Source organism: Silurus meridionalis, chromosome 2 (assembly GCF_014805685.1).
Source record: "Silurus meridionalis isolate SWU-2019-XX chromosome 2, ASM1480568v1, whole genome shotgun sequence".
Taxonomy (NCBI): Eukaryota; Metazoa; Chordata; class Actinopteri; order Siluriformes; family Siluridae; genus Silurus; species Silurus meridionalis.
The window spans coordinates 21,048,499-21,066,857 of record NC_060885.1 but is presented as its reverse complement, the minus strand read 5'-3'; the positions used below and the strand labels follow the sequence as shown (position 1 = coordinate 21,066,857).

Here is an 18,359-nt window from a genome sequence, read left to right as displayed (position 1 = left end):
CAACAAGAAAGAGCAGGAGAAGTGATGGGGAGGAGAGAGAAAGGGGAGGGAGGGAGGAGGGAGGGAGGGAGGGAGGGAGGGAGGAGAGAGAGAGAGAGAGAGGAGAGAGAGAGAGAGAGAGAGAGAGAGAGAGAGAGAGAGAGAGAGAGAGGAGGAATGACAAATGAGCAGGAGAGGGGGTGTTAAGGGGGGCTTTAAATGGAGGAATGCCACTGCGTTGTGGTGTGACTCATGCTGAGCGGATTTTAGGATGAGATAATGCCTTATGTGGGGGATGATGTCATCCACCCTGCATGCGCACGCACACCCACCCTCCCTAATGGGCACACGTTCTGGCCTTCATCCTTTCAATTAATCCTTTTTTTTTTAACACTCGGGAATTGCGTAATTGTTATATTTTTAGGATGATTATCAGCAGAAGATAGTATGAGTATTGTTCTGTCAGGTGATAATGAAAGAAAGTCATTTCAGAATGTGTTTTGGTTCATTCTTTTATTTCATAACTTTAATATTTAACTTATTAACATTGTTGTTATTGTTGCTGTTTACATTTATGGCATTTGGAAGACGCCAGACTTTTATCATTTAACATTTATCTTATTCATACAACTGAGCAGCTCTGGGGTTAAGGGCCTCGCTGAGGGGCCCCAGGAGTGGCAGCTTGGTGTGTCTGGCATTTACAACTTATGACCTTCAGATCCAAAGTGCACTAATAGGCTACCCCCTCGACCTGTGGTCATTATTCAAATCTAATTTTATATCACATATTATTCAAAACATCTCGAGTATTAAAAAACGCAATCTGGCCAAACGTTCAAAGAATCCTGACCATATTGGTCGTATGTGATTCTTCCCCAAACTCTAATCATAATGTAATTTTCTGTATGCTCTTGTATTGCAATTTCCCCTTTCCTGTAACTAAGGTGCACAAACCTGTTCTACCATGACACCCTCCTGTTCACTGAGCAAGCTCCATGAAAACATGCTTTGCCAAGTTTAGAGTTTGAACCCTAACCCACCTTTGGGATGAATTGAAATGGTGCCTCCTCATCTCAAGTCCCTGAATTTACTAATGCCTTTGAGGCCCAATGAGCACGAATCCCATACTCCAAAATCTTGTGGAAACCCTTCCTAGAAGAGCAGAGATTTTTATTATTACAGCACAGGGTCCTAGGGATTCAATCTGGAATCGGATATTAGATATGATCGGGTGTCCGCATACTTTTGGCCTACAACTTTTTTTTTTTTCTGATATTTAAAATAAATAATATGTAGGAAATGAAGTGAACTTAATGTGAATAAGAGAGCAGCATGTCCTATGCATCATGGTCAGGTTCTGGACTAGTGGGTCAGACAAGATATGGATTGGCATAGTAGGTCAATACTTCAGTGCTTTATTCACAGTGAGATGGATTTGGTATTGTTATCTGTTGTGTGCTGTATAGATCTCGGAAGAGAGTGTCGGTGGAATGCGGTTGGTCTGGACTGCAGGAAGACGCGAAAACGCAGCAATGTTGTATAATCTCGAAGGTGACGTCTGCAGCCTGTCTACCTGTACAACCAGAAAACCAAACAAGTCATGCAAAACCTTCCTGATACTAAAGTGCTGTAAATCCTTTACGATCAATCCTTTACATGTCGGTGTGAACAGGCCAGTACTAATCAGATGGTGTATTAGACCTATAGGTGAGACTTATTAGGCATGTTAATTTGACTCACCTCAGTGAGACACACGCCATGGCCCCAGCTGCAAGCACACAGCTTAATAATTGAGCATTTCATTCAGGCATGCGATTAACTGCTTTTTCTGTGTAGTGACTCATGAAGCTCGTGACACCTAATTCACTAATTCGTGATTTAAATTAATGAATATTTTTCCCCAACTGTAGACTAATTTTGACAGAGTGTGAGGAAGTCTTAGTGAACTGATTAAACCAGAGTCTCTCCCTCGCTTTTACTGCCTACAGGCTACTGTTTTAAACTGAATTAAAATGCAGTTTCAGCTGATAAAGTAGTAATTTATAGATAAAAAATTTTTTTTCATGATAACCTATTAGATTATTGCTTGGACATTACCAACCTGCTGGCCTGGATCTTTTACAGGCATTTGGTAAACGCTTATCCAGAGCGACTTAAATGTATTACATTTATACAAGTTATACACAAGGAGTACGATGATTATAGGCGTTGCACACGCACACTTCATCCTATTGCATTTAATCCTGTGCTTGTTAAAAAGGCTGATACGAATCGCGTGTTAGTAAAACGGCTTATATTTTTTCACACGCTTTTTGTAATTGAAAAACATTGACATGTTTCTAGCTGTTTTGGGAAGCTGCTGATTTTAGTTACACAGGTATAAATATAAAAAGAATTGAGCTTCAGTTGGATCAGGAGAACTAAAGAAATCAGCACCCAGAGCCACAGAACGCTGGTGTCTCGCTAAATAGTGAGCTTTTAAAATCTGTTTCTTGTTCCTGTGTTATTGTTGGGGTTTTCTGGCAGCTGTGTTTTGTGAGAAATTACATTTGCAGCTTTCTAGGACGGCTCATAGCAGAAAAACATCATGGGGTATTATTTTTTTCTTCCTTGCTAAATTGTGCTGCTCGATTTTCAGTTGATTTTAAAGTTGCATACTGCAGCTTTAAGCCCGAGCTGATCGAGTGATGATTGGAGCAGGTGATCATAAACCTGGATCATGTGCAGCAAATGAAATGAGTCATCCACCTAGTGCGTGCGCACACACACACACACACACACACACACACACACACACACTCACGCAAACACAAACTGTTTAAAACCCTAACCCACTATATCACAAGTTGACATCTGTGGGTTTTAACCCTGATTGTTCCTGTGATTAGATGGGCAAGGGACGATGAGATCATCTGTCAATCACTACAAGCTGTCTCTCTCTCTCTCTCTCTCTCTCTCTCTCTCTCTCTCTCTCTCTCTCTCTCTCTCTCTCTCTCTCTCTCTCTCTCTCTCTCTCTCTCTCTCTCTCTTGTTTGCTCACTCAGCTTTTTAGGCAAACATTGGGGCGAGTAGGTGTCAAGGTCAAATTAAGCATAACCGGATGCTTGCAAGTGTATTTTTGGTGTGTGTGTTTCTCTGTGCTTAAGATCAAGGTTTTCTAGTTTAGTCTTTAAAGATTTATTTCTATAAGTTGTAAATCTCAGTAATTCATGTGTCATCTGTATAAACCTTCAAAGCTCATTTATTTCTTAAACCTCATCGGTGCAGGTCAGCATGTCCTGAGGCCTCATTTAATCTCTCAATGAGGTCTTGCTTATCAGCACCATATCAGTTTCAGAGTCGTGTCAAGAACACAGGCAGAAAACTTCATAGAAACTTCTGACTTTCAGTTTTCACCTTTCTGTAGTAGCTTTTTTTTTTTTTTATTGTAAAATAAATTTATGTTACGAACAAAACTATTTATCTTGCATCATTTACTACCCATTTTCATGGCCATGGAATTTCAGAAGATCCAAATGCCTTCAACTGTAATGTATAGTAGAGTTCCTAAAACTTTAGGCCCAAAACTGAAATTGAGATGTCCCCTGTGCTCATGTTCTCTTGTTTACATTAAAGCTATGGTTAAGGGATGGATCTTTCTGATCTGCGTAAATTGTGTAACGTTTGATAAGTAACATTAAAGGAAACACTGCTCCGTCTGCTGTGTGAGCTGACACTAGATCTTCTTACCTCCTCAGGTTTTTGGCAATAAGATGTTTATCCCGTCTTTGGATGGAGCTTTGTTTCAGTGGAACAGGGACAGGGAGAGCATGGAGGCTGTACCTTTTAGTGTGGAGTCCCTGCTCGACTCGTCTTACCGCGTTGGAGAGGACACCGTGCTGGTTGGAGGAAAATCGCTTACCACCTACGGCCTCGGAGTCTACAGTGGCAAGGTACACTCGCACTATTAGGAGGGGTATAGATTTTAATTTGGGATTTTGTTCTCAATATGACAATGTCAGAATTGTGTTCTCTCTCTCTCTCTCTCTCTCTCTCTCTCTCTCTCTCTCTCTCTCTCTCTCTCTCTCTCTCTCTCTCTCTCTCTATATATATATATATATATATATATATATATATATATATATATATATATATATATATATATATATATATATATATATATATATATATACATATTTATATATACACACAGTACAGACCAAAAGTTTAGACACACCTTCTCATTCATAGAGTTTTCTTTATTTTCATGACTATGAAAATTGTAGATTCACACTGATATATATATATATATATATATATGTGTGTATATATATATATATATATATATATATATATATATATATATATATATATATATATATATATACAGTTCTTAATTTATTTATTTTTGTCAAATTTCCATTTGAACCCTTTCGGCTAATTAGGTTTTAAATCATTTTGCCAATTCCCAACTAGCCTTCCTATATCACGCAACAGCTACTAACTGTGGAGGGTGAGAACTAGCACATGCTTCCTCTGATATATGCTTAGTCAGCCTCCAGATCTTTTCCCAACTATTGTTTGGGCTACATCACAGGGCAGCTGAACACACTTTGAGGAGACCCTTATCTGCCCTGTTCTCCATACATGGACTCACTGAAGCCCACGATTGGCCAGAGTAACACTGATTGATAGGGATAAAAAGCTCCCTTCCCACTCAAAGAGCATGCTTGAATTTGCTCTTTTGAAACTCTTCACTTGATTTTGATTGTAGATGGGTGTTAACGAGTCTAAAAAAGATTACGAAATGTGTAAATGTGGTTCTCTTAAAATATAAATAATATCGCCATAAAAAAACGCCAGCAAATAATCAAATAGGCTATAAAATCCTTTTAAAATTGAACAGTGGCAGCCTGAATCCAAATCGAACCAAAATGACCCATGCAAATAAAAGAACTCGAGCAATCATAATTTGTTGCAGCAATGCTGTTTTACCCCCATGTTATAGTTTATATTCATTCTCTCTCTCTCTCTCTCTCTCTCTCTCTCTCTCTCCCCTCCCTCCCCCCTTCCTCTCGCTATGTAGCTGAAGTATATCTGTTCGGCCGTGGGCTGCAGCCATTGGGGAGAGGAGGAAGCCGAGCCAGAGGACATGCTGTTACTGCAGAGAACACAGAAAACCGTCAGAGCTGTGACCCCTCGCAGCGGTTTTGAGAAGTAGGTCATATCCCTGTCCGTTCACCCTGAGACACACTGCAGCCAGTGTATTTAATGTTTTGACTACACTGATCCTTTGTATCTGTCTGTCAGGTGGAACTTCAGTGTGGGAAACTTCCAGCTGAAGTTTGTTCCGGAGACCGACACACAGCTCGGCTTTTTGGAAGGAGAAACGTCCAATAAGGAGGCGTGGCACGAACTGCAACGTGACGGGCCACGTGTGATCCTAGAAGATGCAGAAGCACACAATCAAAACCACGCTAATGCACACATACAGTCAGAAGGCCTTGACCTGGTAATCAAAGTGTCTATTCCAGACTGGAAGGTTATGGCATTTAACAGTGGACCAGGAGGACAGCTCATCTGGGAGCATCAGGTGATTTGTTTGTTTGTTTGTTTGTTTGTTTGTTTGATTTTTGAGCTCTAAGATTAGATTTTGACCTACTAGCAGTTAAGGATGTGCTTTGGATGATAGAAATGTGTACAGATGCTTGTTTGCTTGTTTTGAAATGGTAAATAAAAAATAGCTGCTTGTTTTTTTTTTTTTATTAATGCAGTTTATTTTAATTAACATTTGTGCATGTCAGCATTTTACATTTTTAAAGCAATTTAAAATGAAATGCCTGCTTGGTTAAATAATATATAAAATAATATTTTATAATAATTTATAAAAAATAGAATAAATAAAATGACTGCAATATACCTTTTTATTATATTAATTCAATTGAGTAATCAGTTAAATTGGCACAAATTAATTCAAATAAATAAAATAAACTAAAGGGGGGAAAAAATTGTAATAGTTTACATCTGGGTAATACAGGTGTGTGTGTTTTTACATTTAATATAAATTTTTTAAAGATATGATCTACTTAACTGTTCTTCAGCATACATGTCTTCATTCCTTCCATCATTTATGCGTTCACTCTCTCGATATGCGGAATTATCAGAATTTTCTCCTTTTAAGAGAAATTATTGGAGCTAGATTTAAAACGCTAATAAATCCATAGCACTAGCATTGCCCGCTAGCCACTTCCTGGTTAGGGGCTAACGCTAGCGCTGTGGCACCCGTGGTATTGCTGTGTATGTTTTCCACGCGTAAAAAGTCTTGCATTCAGTGCACGTGTGTACCGAACATAAAGCCCTGTACCGAACAACTTCGAACACATGTACCGTTACACCACTAGTAGTAATGCTTATTTAAAGTACACATTTACAGTCAGTACAACTTTTTGCATTTTTGCAGTATTTGAATACAACAAAGAATTGAATGAAAGAAAGGCCGTTGTGATGTGCTGCTTGAGCAGTGTCGGCTCTAGTTTAAAATGTGCTTTGTCGGCAAATCTGAGGTACCCGATTTATGTTCATTGTAGACTTTTAATGCAAAAGGCCCACCCCGAGACATTTTATTCGTAGTGTACACTACGAGTGTGCTGCTCTATACATCCAAATTCTGACATACTAGGTTTTTTTTTCCCTTCAAAATATTCTCACAGATTTCTTGTGGACAGTTCTGTAGTACCTCACAGTTGATTGTATACACAAAAACACACACACACACACCCCTGCTAGTAGGTGATAAGCACAAGAAGGTTTATTGAGGGTGCATCTCTAATTCCTAAAATTTTTTGTTGAGCAAACACTAAATAAATGGAAAATGACTGATGACAGCTCTGCTGACGTGTGTACTATGTGTGCCGTCACTTTAGTTCTGCACGCCTATCGCCTCGGCCTGGTTGGTCGGCGGGGGAAAGGTGACCCCTATCAGCCTGTTTGATGACACCTCTTACACCGTCCAGCCTGAGAGTGAAATCCAGGAGGAGGACGATGACATCATGGAGGAGGCACGTGGGGCTATGGAGTCCAGCATTTATCTAGGTATTGTGTTTTTTAATCTAGGTGCCGTGTGTTATTGTGTATGGCCAAGAGAGATATCCGAATGCTTTATTTAACTGTTTTTCTGTGTGTTTTTCCGCTTACAGGAATGTTTCAAGGTCAGCTGTATTTACAGTCATCGGTTCGAATGACCGAGAAGTTTCCATCGAAGCCCAATGCTCTGTATAACCAGCACTCGGGAAATAACATCATTCCTCCTCCCACTGTCAAATGGAAGCCTCTTATCCGTACGTTCGGACACTTCAAGCATCACAGACATGGTTAATTGTGTGGAAAATGTTTGTAAATATAATTATTTTACACGTTCTTGTATACCAGACTCTCCTTCCCGCACTCCAGCACTCGTAGGACCTGAGGAGTTTGACAAGTGTTTGAAGAACGACAAGTTTTCTTATGAGGAGTACAGCAATGGTGCTTTGTCTATACTGCAATATCCTCATGGTTAGAACCGCTTTCTGTTCTTTCTGATATTCAGAATCGAATTTATTCGGTTGGAATTCTTGTATAAAGTAACAATAATTCTATATACCCCTCTTTGTCTCACAGATAACGGGTACTATTTCCCATACGGTACGCGGAACCGCGGTCGGCGAGAGGTGACCGCAGTGAGCATACTGCACAAGGGCGAGGCTGGAGGGATAAGGAGGAAGGACCCCGTGCTCCTTCTGCCATGGTGGAAAGAGATCTTGGGCACCATCATCTTTTGCATTGCCACTACTACGTACATCGTTCGCAAGTTCTTCCACCCGCACACAGCGTACATACGGGTAAGATAGGAACGCCTGGAGCAACGAAATTGTAGCGCCGAATTGTTTTTTTTTTTATTTTTTTTATTTTTTTTCTTTTCATTCTTGCAGTAATTACTCATTTGAATGATTATCAATATAATCCATTGATTTGAATCCAACAGAAAAGAAAATGTGACACTGGATACTGAGCTCCGTGTAGTAGTTTGAATCGATCTCGCAGTAATTTAATTACTAATCCTGGTAATAGACAAAGGCATGTGCCATGTAACTGTTATTGCATGTGTCGTGTAATGCTAACTTGCCCATTCGGACTATTTGTAGCAATTTAGGCAAATTACTCCGACAGTTTATCCCATCCAAATCAGCCAGTTGAATCCTTTACAAATAACATTAGTGCACTCCCTCTGGTAAACACTTAATTCTGATTAAAAGTGGCTTAGGTGTTTGGATGTGTTTCCCACTTTGTTTCTCTCGGTTTAATCGCAGCAGCGGAAGGAGTCTGAGACACAGTGTCAGACAGACACCAAGTTCGAACTGGACACGAGCGAACCCAGGGAAACTGCCACAGACACCCGGCCCAGTGAATATGTCTCCAGGTAAAAGATGCTAATAAAGTAGTATTTTTATTTAGCAAAGTTTTGCTTATTTGGGACGTTAATGTCATAGAGATCAACCAGACAGATGATCTTTAGTGGGCGGTAATTTTAGCATAATAAAAACGCTGGTCTCATTGCGGTGGCACAGCTGCAGCATCCACATGAAGTTATTCACACATGCCATGGAATACATGAACACACCCTTTGAGATTCAGTCGGCAACAATATGGTTTGAGAGAAATCATGGCAGGAATGTCGGTTTATGAACAGCTGGTTCTTCTATTTACAGAACTTTACACCCTGCTGCTCACTTACTGCTCATCATCTCTATAGCTGCTTAAACATGAGGCCTTCTGGGCTGATATGAAAAACACTGGCTCATGCTGTATATGTATCACTACCACTAAAATCCAAACTAAGGTTTCTATCAAGGATTATCATAAATAATAATAATAAATACTTTTTTTCTTTAGTATAAATTTATGAATCTAGTAAGGTTTCGATTGATTCACGATATTCGATATCAGTGTCCCAAATCCAGAAGATTTGTTATTTGGACAGAAGTATTGAGGACAGCAACACTTTTTGAAAGCAGTTTACTACTTTTCACTTGTTTTGTAGCCTTTTCCTGGAGCACTGCCTGTAAAACTGGGAATGTATGTAATAAAAGACAGTGTGAAAGAAGCTTAATACAATCTATAAATGCATATTGAACATAAAGCAGACCTGAAGCACCAAACTTAAGAAAATATTAATTTTATATCACCAAAAAGAAAAAGATTTAAAAGTTATCTCAAAGTGCTTTACATCATAAGAATAGAAAATGAATTCAAATAAAGGTTTAAGAGCAGATTTAAAAACATTCATAGAACGTCAGGATTCTAGCAAAGTAACGATTCATTTTTCAGCCATTGAGAATGATAAAATGGGGCGCAGTCTTGCAATGTGTCTGAGATGGAAACATTTCTGACTGTATTTTAAACATGAGGATTGTTTGTGTCAAAAATCACACCCAGATTTTTTTTCTTTTAAAGAAGGCTTTTGCATTTTTTTTTTAAAAACTGTGGCTATTTTATGACTCCGTGTTGCAGGTACCTGACAGACTTTGAACCAGTGCAGTGTTTAGGGCGAGGTGGCTTTGGAGTTGTGTTTGAGGCACGCAACCAAGTAGACGACTGTAATTATGCCATTAAGAGGATCCGCCTACCCAACAGGTACATTTTGACAACTTTTGTAGCGCAGTATGCAAAAATATACATAGTGTCCGTCCATTATATAGTGAAATGTTTGCTTGTGTGAACAGGGAAGTGGCTCGGGAGAAGGTGATGCGTGAGGTAAAGGCTCTAGCTAAATTGGAGCACCCAGGTATCATCCGTTACTTCAACGCCTGGCAGGAGAGTCCACCTCAGGGCTGGCAGGAAGAAATGGATCGACGCTGGCTTAACGATGCCAGGTACAATCAACATTAAAGCAACAAGGCTTTGTATATAGAGCACGAAGAATTTACATATAAATTATTTAACGAGTGATAAAATCAATTATAGCGCACGTTGCATATTAGCTGGATTAGGGCAGATTTATACTTCTGTGAGGATTTTGAAGTCTTCATATCTGTATGTTACATGCGCAGGCTTACTAGGGTGGTGTTTGTGTTTGTGAACCAACCCAGAGTTTGCCCAACAGAGGCTGTGAGAAGGTGGAAATAATAAATCGAAGTTCACATGGGGTATCTCTAGTTGTTTTCTACAGAACCTTTGGGGTTGGGGGAAGAAGCTTTGTGTGATCAATTATAAACCAAGTCGATTCTACCTGTAGACCTTTTTCACGCATCTCTATTTAAGTGCACCATTTGGCTCTTGTGTTAAAAGCTGATTTTTGTATCAGTGTTTAAATCCACAATTTTGCGAATGGCAGAATAATTGATGTTTTAGAATTTATTTCAATCGATTTGTTGTGGTTCATTCGACCCACTCTTTGTCTTTATTGAAAATCTAGATCTAAAAAAAAGTCTGATCCTGCCGGGTTAAACTGCAGCCAGTATAAAGCTTTGCACTTTATATTAACTCATCAAAAATGATTTTGGAGTGACTATTGCCAGCATAGAGCAGTTTTCACTCGTTTCTTGCGTAAGCTGGTCTTTTATGCAGCCACACTTTCAGAAGGGGGTTGGGGAGCACGAGCACACAGCCTGACACACCTTCTTGCCGACCAATCAGCTCACCTCAAGGCTGGTCGGCAGAGAGCACCACAGATATAAGTGACCTTTGCTTAGCTCTCTACCCGGTAGAGAGTTAGCACATCTCTGCATATCATAGTTGCCCATAATCCCTTTCTCTACATCAAAGAGCAAGTACAAACCAGGCCTCAGTGATGAAGTGAAATAAACTCCACGGCTTTGAAGCCATTATATCCAACACACCTGGAAACCTACAATAATAGTTTCTGTGCATTTGAATAGATTTGGGTCTTGTTATATAGGCTGGTGAGAAAACGCTGTCTTGAGCTGTAACTAATGATTGGCTGTTGACTAAAATCTATATATGGGATTTTAGCAGATTTAAATAACACATCATGACTGCAAAAGTTGTTTATAATTTCATATGCATTAACCAGTGAACAATTTACCAATTGATTTTGAATATGATAATAGAATAATATATGTTCAGGGAGTATTGGTGGGTTCACATGAAGGACTACAAAATGACTGTGCTCTTGTCTGTGTTTAATCAGTGTTACTGATTGGCTGCTCAGCTCTCCTGACCACATGGAGGCGTTCTCCGTGAAGGTGCCCGTCTCCACGCCGTCTCCTCTGGATTTGCGGTGCGAGTGTGAGACTAATGGGAGCGTCGTTGCGCCCGGTCAGGATCACGTATGCGTAGATGGTTTGGGTCTGGACAGCATGATGTCGGATCAGGACAGCCACGCCGAAGCTGAGCCCGATCTGGAACTCTCCGGATCGCCACATTCTTTCGAGCTCTGTCCTCCTCGCACAGTGGCCCATAACGACTGCACCTCTTCTTCCTTTGACATTGTGTTTGAAGACTCTGGGTGTGATCAGCACGACAATGATGCAGAGCTCAGCCACTCAACACCGGTTCAGACGCAATGCCCCTCTCAGTCGGGTTCCAGATCTCAACTGAAAATTTGCTCAGGCCCATTGTCTTGCTCTCCTCCTCGCCCGACGTCTCTGAAACTGCCACCACAAACTCCCAATCCTGCTCCACGGCTCGCCCTGACCCCCAAAGTCTACCTGTACATCCAGATGCAGCTGTGCAGGAAGGAGAACCTGAAGGACTGGATGGCACAGCGCTCTCAGCCCAATCTCCGAGAGCATTCGCAGTGCCTCGCCATCTTTTTGCAGATCGCTGAAGCTGTCGACTTCATCCACAGCAAAGGATTAATGCACCGAGACCTGAAGGTAGCACTTGCTACTCGTACAATCAACTAAATGTTGATGCCTACATTTGTAGATCTGAGAGATAATTTTTTTTCTTCTTTTCTTTTCTCTTCTTTCTTCCTGTCCATCAGCCCTCTAATATTTTCTTCACGCTGGATGATGTAGTGAAAGTGGGGGACTTTGGGCTGGTGACAGCTATGGACCAGGAGGAAGATGACGATGAGGAAATGAACACCCTCACTCCAATGCCAACTTACGCCCGTCACACCGGCCAAGTTGGCACGAAACTGTACATGAGCCCAGAACAGGTGTGTGTCGAATTTAAATTCACAGCATTAAGCAGACGCTGTTGTTCAGAGAGTGGCTTACAGATGTTTACTGAAGTCTCCTCCACATCTTTTTCTCTTCTCTTTTATTTTTTGCAGTTGTCAGGAAACTTGTACTCTCACAAGGTGGATATTTACTCTCTGGGTTTGATCCTGTTTGAACTTCTCTGCCCGTTCCGCACACAAATGGAAAGAGTCCAAGTAAGAACAATCCCGCTCGCATTCTGTTTTAGCTTCAGATCAAGGGTTGCCTCAGTCTCGGAGATCTTTAATAAGATTCCATGCATTCTTTTGGGTTCCTTTAGACTCTCATTGAGGTCCGGGCGCTGCAGTTTCCAATGTCCTTCTGCAAAAACAATGTTCTGGAGGTGGGTCTTTTTTTTCATTTCTTTATCTTTTTCCACAAAACATGAATAAAAGGGATTATATTGTTTGGGGCAGTGTGTAGGGAGGATAGAAGGCACGCGTATTGCTTATTTAATTTTAATGCAGTCTTAGTATAACTGTTTATTTTGTAAGTCATTGTTCTGACATCCTTAATGCCTCCATGTTTATATAATTAAAGCATGCATGGTTTAAATACACTGGTCCCCCGGAGTTTCGCATATCTATGGTACCTTAGTGAATTCATCCGGACATTATGTCACTTTAATACAATAACGTGTTTTTAAACATTTTTGTAAAATTTGTTAGTGAAAACATAGTTTAAAATGTTATTCCTAATGTTCCTGAACATTCGGTCCCGCTGAGGATTCCCGCGCATTTTAAGATAATCGACAACTCGTTGTTAGTTAGGTTCCGAATGAGAACCGAGCCGCGAGTTCCGAACCGCGAATTGACTGTATGTCTTACAGGGACAAGGCTTCATTTGAGGCATCTATTATTAATTGTATACTGCCCTCTGCTGGCTATATGTAGTTTCACAACGTAAAAAATCTGTGTAAGTGTTTGTTTTGGTTTTGAGCTGCTTATTCGCAGTGGTGGAAAACCATGTATTTGACTTAAAGTAGAGATGCACTCGTTAAAAGAATGCTCCAGTAAAAAAATGCTCCAAGTAAACTTTCACTTGAGTAAAAGTACAGAAGTATTTGCCTTCAAATGTACTCAAGTATCCAAAGTACTGATTTATTATGGCTATAATGTTCCTATTATCATTTTTGTCATAAGACTCTTTATTAATCAACTCAGTTAATCTGACTCTGTTACTTTTAGCACACAATCTATTAATAGAATTATATTAATGAGTCAAACACTAATTGATATCTAATAAATTATTACGAGCCCCAAACTTTCTATTTGACTGCTTTAAAAAATATCACACAAATAAGGTCATAGGTGTTGTGGCGAGTTCGAGTTCCGAGTTTCTTCTATCATTTATGACTCAAAATGTTCTGCTTGCTGATGCTGAACTGTATGTTGGTGATAAGATACCAACAAGCGCCAATGGAAGCGATTTCAAAAAAGAGTTTGTGCTCGATTCTGATTGGTGGATCGCTGCGTGTTTGACCAGTTACGTTTTTATCCACTCAAATAAAAAGGAACGACTAATTTCTCAATGTAGTTGAGTAAAAAGTACGCTATTTGACTTTGTAGTGACAAATGTAGTGAAGGTACAGTAAAAGTCTCCTTAAATGGAAAACTAATTACATTTACTTCCTTACTGTTAATCACTGCTTATTTTTTAGCTTTTTAATGAATGTGTTAAATCAGAATGCATCAGAGTTGTTACACCGATTTTCCCTGCACAACAAAGATTAGTGTTTCTCTTCCTAGACCCTGACAAAAATAATAATAGTGCAGATCAGTTGAAATATAATGTAATATATATAATTATGTATTTTTTTACACAACAGGTACTTTTTTTTCCCTTTTTCCACAGACTTATAGCTTATGGCATTGTTAATTTCCATAATTTCCACAGCAAAGGGGCTCATCATTGGCAGGTTGGAGGCTTGATGCCTCACTCAGGACACAATAGAATTATCATTATCATCACCACTTGAGGTGTGGTTTAACTTTAACTTTTGTATCATAAATGTGTACTTCCTGATGTGCATAGTTACTCGAGGGTCTTTTTTTTTTTTTTTTTTTTTTTTAAAGCTCAAACCTTCCAAAAAAAAGGTTTCTAGAAAACGGCCTAATTTATCCTTGAGCAGCCTCTGTTTTAGTACCAAGTGTGCTTTTCTTAAGGTTTTGATTTCTGTGTGTTTCAGGCTCAGATGGTGCGCTCTATGCTCTCGCTTGTTCCTGCAGAACGGCCCGAAGCATCCGAGATCACAGAGACGCCTCTGTTTCAGGAGCTTGAGGTGCCGTGCAGAATCAGGCAGCGCACTCGAACATACAGCTCCTCATCCACGGGACGACCGTCACGACAGATATCCAGCTCTTCTTAAAACACACACACACACACACACACACACACACACACACACACACGCACACACAGGTCCACCCACTGAGTTCTCTCTGGCCCTCCATCAGAACCTCGGTTGAACACGAGCAGATTTTTCTAAGAAGCGTCCTCACAATTGAAGCACACACACTGTAATCTCAGTCTCCATCAACAGATCAAACGGGAGGCACTTTAGCATCTCGGTCATTACATCTCGAGCACAAACCTTTGCGCAGACGCCTGCTTACAATGTCTCTGCCTCTCGCCTGCCCTCTTACACGTTCATGATGTTAAGGAAAAGTTAAAGATATTCACTCAGGAGAGAAGATGCTAACTAAATGGCTTGACTCCTTGCAGATCAGCTCAGATTCTGAAGCGCTATGATCATCATTTTTACCTCAGTTGCTCTTCCATATCGTGTGCACACCCTCACAGATTTGTGGAAATTGAAGGATTTGCAGTGCTGAATGAAGAGAAGCTGATTATTGAGCTGCTTTGGAATGCTCATCCATTTTTGTTCTTTTTTTAATAGGAAGGTGCACAGGACTGGCTTCCTATGAACTAAAGCTACATTATTTGTAAGGCTTTATTGCTATTCTCATTTCTATTGTAAATAGACCTAAACTCCAAAAAGAGTGAGAATCTTGTTAACGGTGCATGATGAAAACCGAAGACGTTGTTTTGTCGGACACAGTAGCCTTCCACTGGCACTTGGGGACTGTGTATTTTGCCTTAGCAACAAAATAGTAGACAAATTGCGCCATCTTCTTAATTGTGCTGAAGGCTTCTGCGAATGCTGTATGATTGGTTGATCGCTGACCCGTTGAATGATTGAGTAGAATCAAAGAGAGGTTTTTAAAACTGTACGTGTTATAAGATAATGTATAATACTTTTTCATTAATACCAAAACGGGTTATGGACTTCCTTAAAAATCCCTTAAGGACAGCCGAATGGCCGTGACCAACAGGAAACTTCCTCCATTAAAAATCACTGTTTATTAGACTTATTTCCATAAACTTTTCAAAAGGTTGGAAATGATCTTTTTTGGCACATGGTGCCATTTTCTCCGACTGTTCCTACATACGTTATCCCCTTACGTTTTTTCATTGTGATGGAATCTCGAGAAATAAGCTTAGAGTTTGAGAGCATGGAGGTAGAATGGCAAGTAGTCTCATTTTGTTTGCTGACTGGAAAAGACACGAGAGAGAGAGAGAGAGAGAGAGAGAGAGTTTGGAGTGTGCCCAGCTCTGTAAAAGATTAGACTAGAGCAGAATGGATAACGGTTAATGACGTGTCATTGTTAATCACACTGGTACAGAACTTCAGGACATGGCTCACCTTTCACCCTTGTTATACAGCTTTTCATTTTTCTTATGAGCTCACCTACAGTGTTTATTATATTCGGTTCCTTTTGTCATCTGAATCCTTTTTTTTTTTTGTTTTTTTGTATGTCACCATCCAACAAGGTTTTATATCGATTAGGCTGTTCCCCAGTCTTGTGACTAGCTCATGCTAATAATTGCATTGACAAAGTTCAGACTTGATTTTCTTTTTTTTCCCTCACTGTAATTCGGTCGTTTTGGTACATGTTCGGTTTCAGATGCCGTTGCCTTTACCACCTTTTTTTTTTTCCCCCTGTAACCTTTCCTGTTCTGATTCAATGCTCCTGTCAGTTTTACTGACCGTCCTCTGTAACCTGTAATCTTCGGGCACAATCCTTTCTGTTTTTGTCTTTGTAAATATGTTCTTGTTTTTATTTATGTTCTTTGCAGAATCAATCCTTTTGGGTTGGTTATGATGTATAAATGCACTTCATGCAGTGGAGTGTGTTGAAATATTGTGACTTCTTACAAGTCAAAAGAATTGAATAAATATTCTATGAACTTTGGTACAAAAACTGTTTGGGTTTTATTAATTGCATGGTTTTCAAACCATTTATTTTTTTAATGCTACCCTTTTTAAAGATGTAATCTTAGGCCTACAGCCATGACTAATGTGTACACACCTTTATGACCGGAGTGTTAACATGGAAACAAAAGCAGTAACTTTTTTTTATGAAGTAAATGTTTTCCTGTTTAGTAGATGTTTTGAAGCGATGGGCAAAAAAAAACATATTAATAAAAATAAAATAAAAATAAGTACCAGACAGAAATGTTTAGTCCACTTTCCAAATATAACTTTAATTTTTCTGTGGGATCTGCGGGAGTAAACTGCATGTAGAAACTGAATTCCTGCATGATCGTAAACTCTAAACTTGGATCTTTATCAGTTACACAGTAAAGTTTTCTTTTAAACTTTGGTTTCTCAATAACACCATCTGTTCCTCTTTAATTCTTTAATTTTCCTAAATAATATCAGCTCTTTTTCTCTATATAAGTACAGCTTGTTTTGAAAAGAGCTGTTCTGCTGTCCCCCCAGTTTTCAGTAACAATCACAACTGTTCAATAAACACCTAACAGATGTATTACATCCTGCTAAACATAATCACTTGGGTTGAAGGGAAAAAGGCATCTGTCTGACTAATAGATCTGTTTAGGCCTGACATATTTAGTGCCTCTAATTTGTTTATTCAAAATGTTTTATGATATTCTGCTTTTGTTTTTAATCTGTGGCTAAGAACTGATTTGTCTGTTTGATTCTGTCCTGGAATAAGAGCATGTGTCAACAAAATGCCTGTAAAATCCATATAACAGCAGATATTCTAAATTATAACCCATTAGTCACTGATTTATGACAGACAGACAGATAGATAGATAGATAGATAGATAGATAGATAGATACTGATTGCTGCCAATAATATACCACACACATAACATAAACGTTTCAAAATGAACCGTAATAAAAAATAAATAATAATGTATATGTAGCTTTTAATTCATATCTTTAAAATCTAAAACGCTGTAAGGAAGACGTTCCTATGATCCATAAATAACGCTGGTTTCTTTCACTGGGATGACTGAGATTACTGCTCTGGCCTTGTCAGCTCCATCAACAGATGAGCAGCGACTGATTGAAACTTCAGCCACGTCCCAAACCGCGTGCAACCCTACTAACTAGGACGGGGTGGGGTGTCCGCGACCGGTGGCGAAGCTGCGAGTTGGTGTAGTGTGTGATTTGGGACGTAGCCTCTTCTCCGTCAGTCAACTTTGGACTTCCGCATCGTTCCGTATCGTCGTCATTTCCGGCTGCGTCTCAGTACCGCAGCGATAAGCATCGCTGAGATGTAAATGGAGAGCGGAGATAAGAAGTTGGAGGAGACGCTCGGTGCAGACTGAAGCCGCAGTAAGGAAACGGGTTTTCCTCGCAAGCTGAGGTGATAGCGGTCGCCCTCCGAGATCGTACAGCGGCTTCTCCAGCAAACGAGTCAGCCATTTTTGTGTGTGTAGCGAATCCGAATGGCCGGAGAGGTACGCGGGGCCCTTGGCCGGAGAGCGAGCGTGTTGCTCGGCGTGGCTCGCTCAGGCCTCCGCGGGCCACAATGGCGGACTTTTATCCTCATTTCTGCTGCTTTCGGGGGACTCATTGGACTGTCTGCCGCCGCCGAGCTGAAAGAGTGCGACAAGCCGTGTGTAAACGGCCGGTGCGACCCGGCGAACGGCACCTGCGTGTGTGAGCCGGGCTGGGTAGAGGAGCAGTGCCAACACTGCGGCGGCCGCTTCAGGTGAGAGCGAGAGCACAAGCACCGGGCTAAAAGCTTTAAAGCGCCGCTACACCGCCGTGCCGCTACTGTCACTCTGATCCGGATTATTCCTCACACTCTGCTGCATTTCGCTTCTCCCAGTAATGCCGGATCGGTACTACCCTGACAGCTTCTAACTTTGTGTGTGTGT

At 40.3% G+C, this 18,359-nt stretch overlaps 2 protein-coding genes across 3 annotated transcripts in view; both read left to right on the top strand.

Annotated features, from left to right (window-relative positions):
* eif2ak3 (eukaryotic translation initiation factor 2-alpha kinase 3) overlaps positions 1–16,426 on the top strand; it is a 29,251-nt gene extending 12,825 nt beyond the window's left edge. Inside the window, exons 3-17 of the mRNA XM_046875643.1 lie at positions 3,717–3,911; positions 5,045–5,175; positions 5,269–5,551; positions 6,882–7,050; positions 7,155–7,295; positions 7,387–7,509; positions 7,615–7,835; positions 8,304–8,413; positions 9,505–9,627; positions 9,717–9,866; positions 11,144–11,831; positions 11,942–12,118; positions 12,236–12,337; positions 12,442–12,504; positions 14,350–16,426. Coding sequence (XP_046731599.1) covers positions 3,717–3,911; positions 5,045–5,175; positions 5,269–5,551; positions 6,882–7,050; positions 7,155–7,295; positions 7,387–7,509; positions 7,615–7,835; positions 8,304–8,413; positions 9,505–9,627; positions 9,717–9,866; positions 11,144–11,831; positions 11,942–12,118; positions 12,236–12,337; positions 12,442–12,504; positions 14,350–14,529 — 2,856 coding nt within the window. The 3' untranslated portion in view covers positions 14,530–16,426. The remainder of the gene's footprint in view (positions 1–3,716; positions 3,912–5,044; positions 5,176–5,268; positions 5,552–6,881; positions 7,051–7,154; positions 7,296–7,386; positions 7,510–7,614; positions 7,836–8,303; positions 8,414–9,504; positions 9,628–9,716; positions 9,867–11,143; positions 11,832–11,941; positions 12,119–12,235; positions 12,338–12,441; positions 12,505–14,349) is intronic.
* Positions 16,427–17,586: 1,160 nt separating this feature from the next.
* The window catches only part of atrn (attractin), a 59,958-nt gene continuing 59,185 nt past the window's right edge, over positions 17,587–18,359 (top strand). For both annotated transcript variants that reach the window (XR_006927556.1, XM_046863239.1), the window contains exon 1: positions 17,587–18,190. Coding sequence is in view for 1 of the 2 variants with exons in the window: in XM_046863239.1 (XP_046719195.1) it covers positions 17,925–18,190 (266 nt within the window). In the remaining variant the exon portion in view is untranslated. The remainder of the gene's footprint in view (positions 18,191–18,359) is intronic.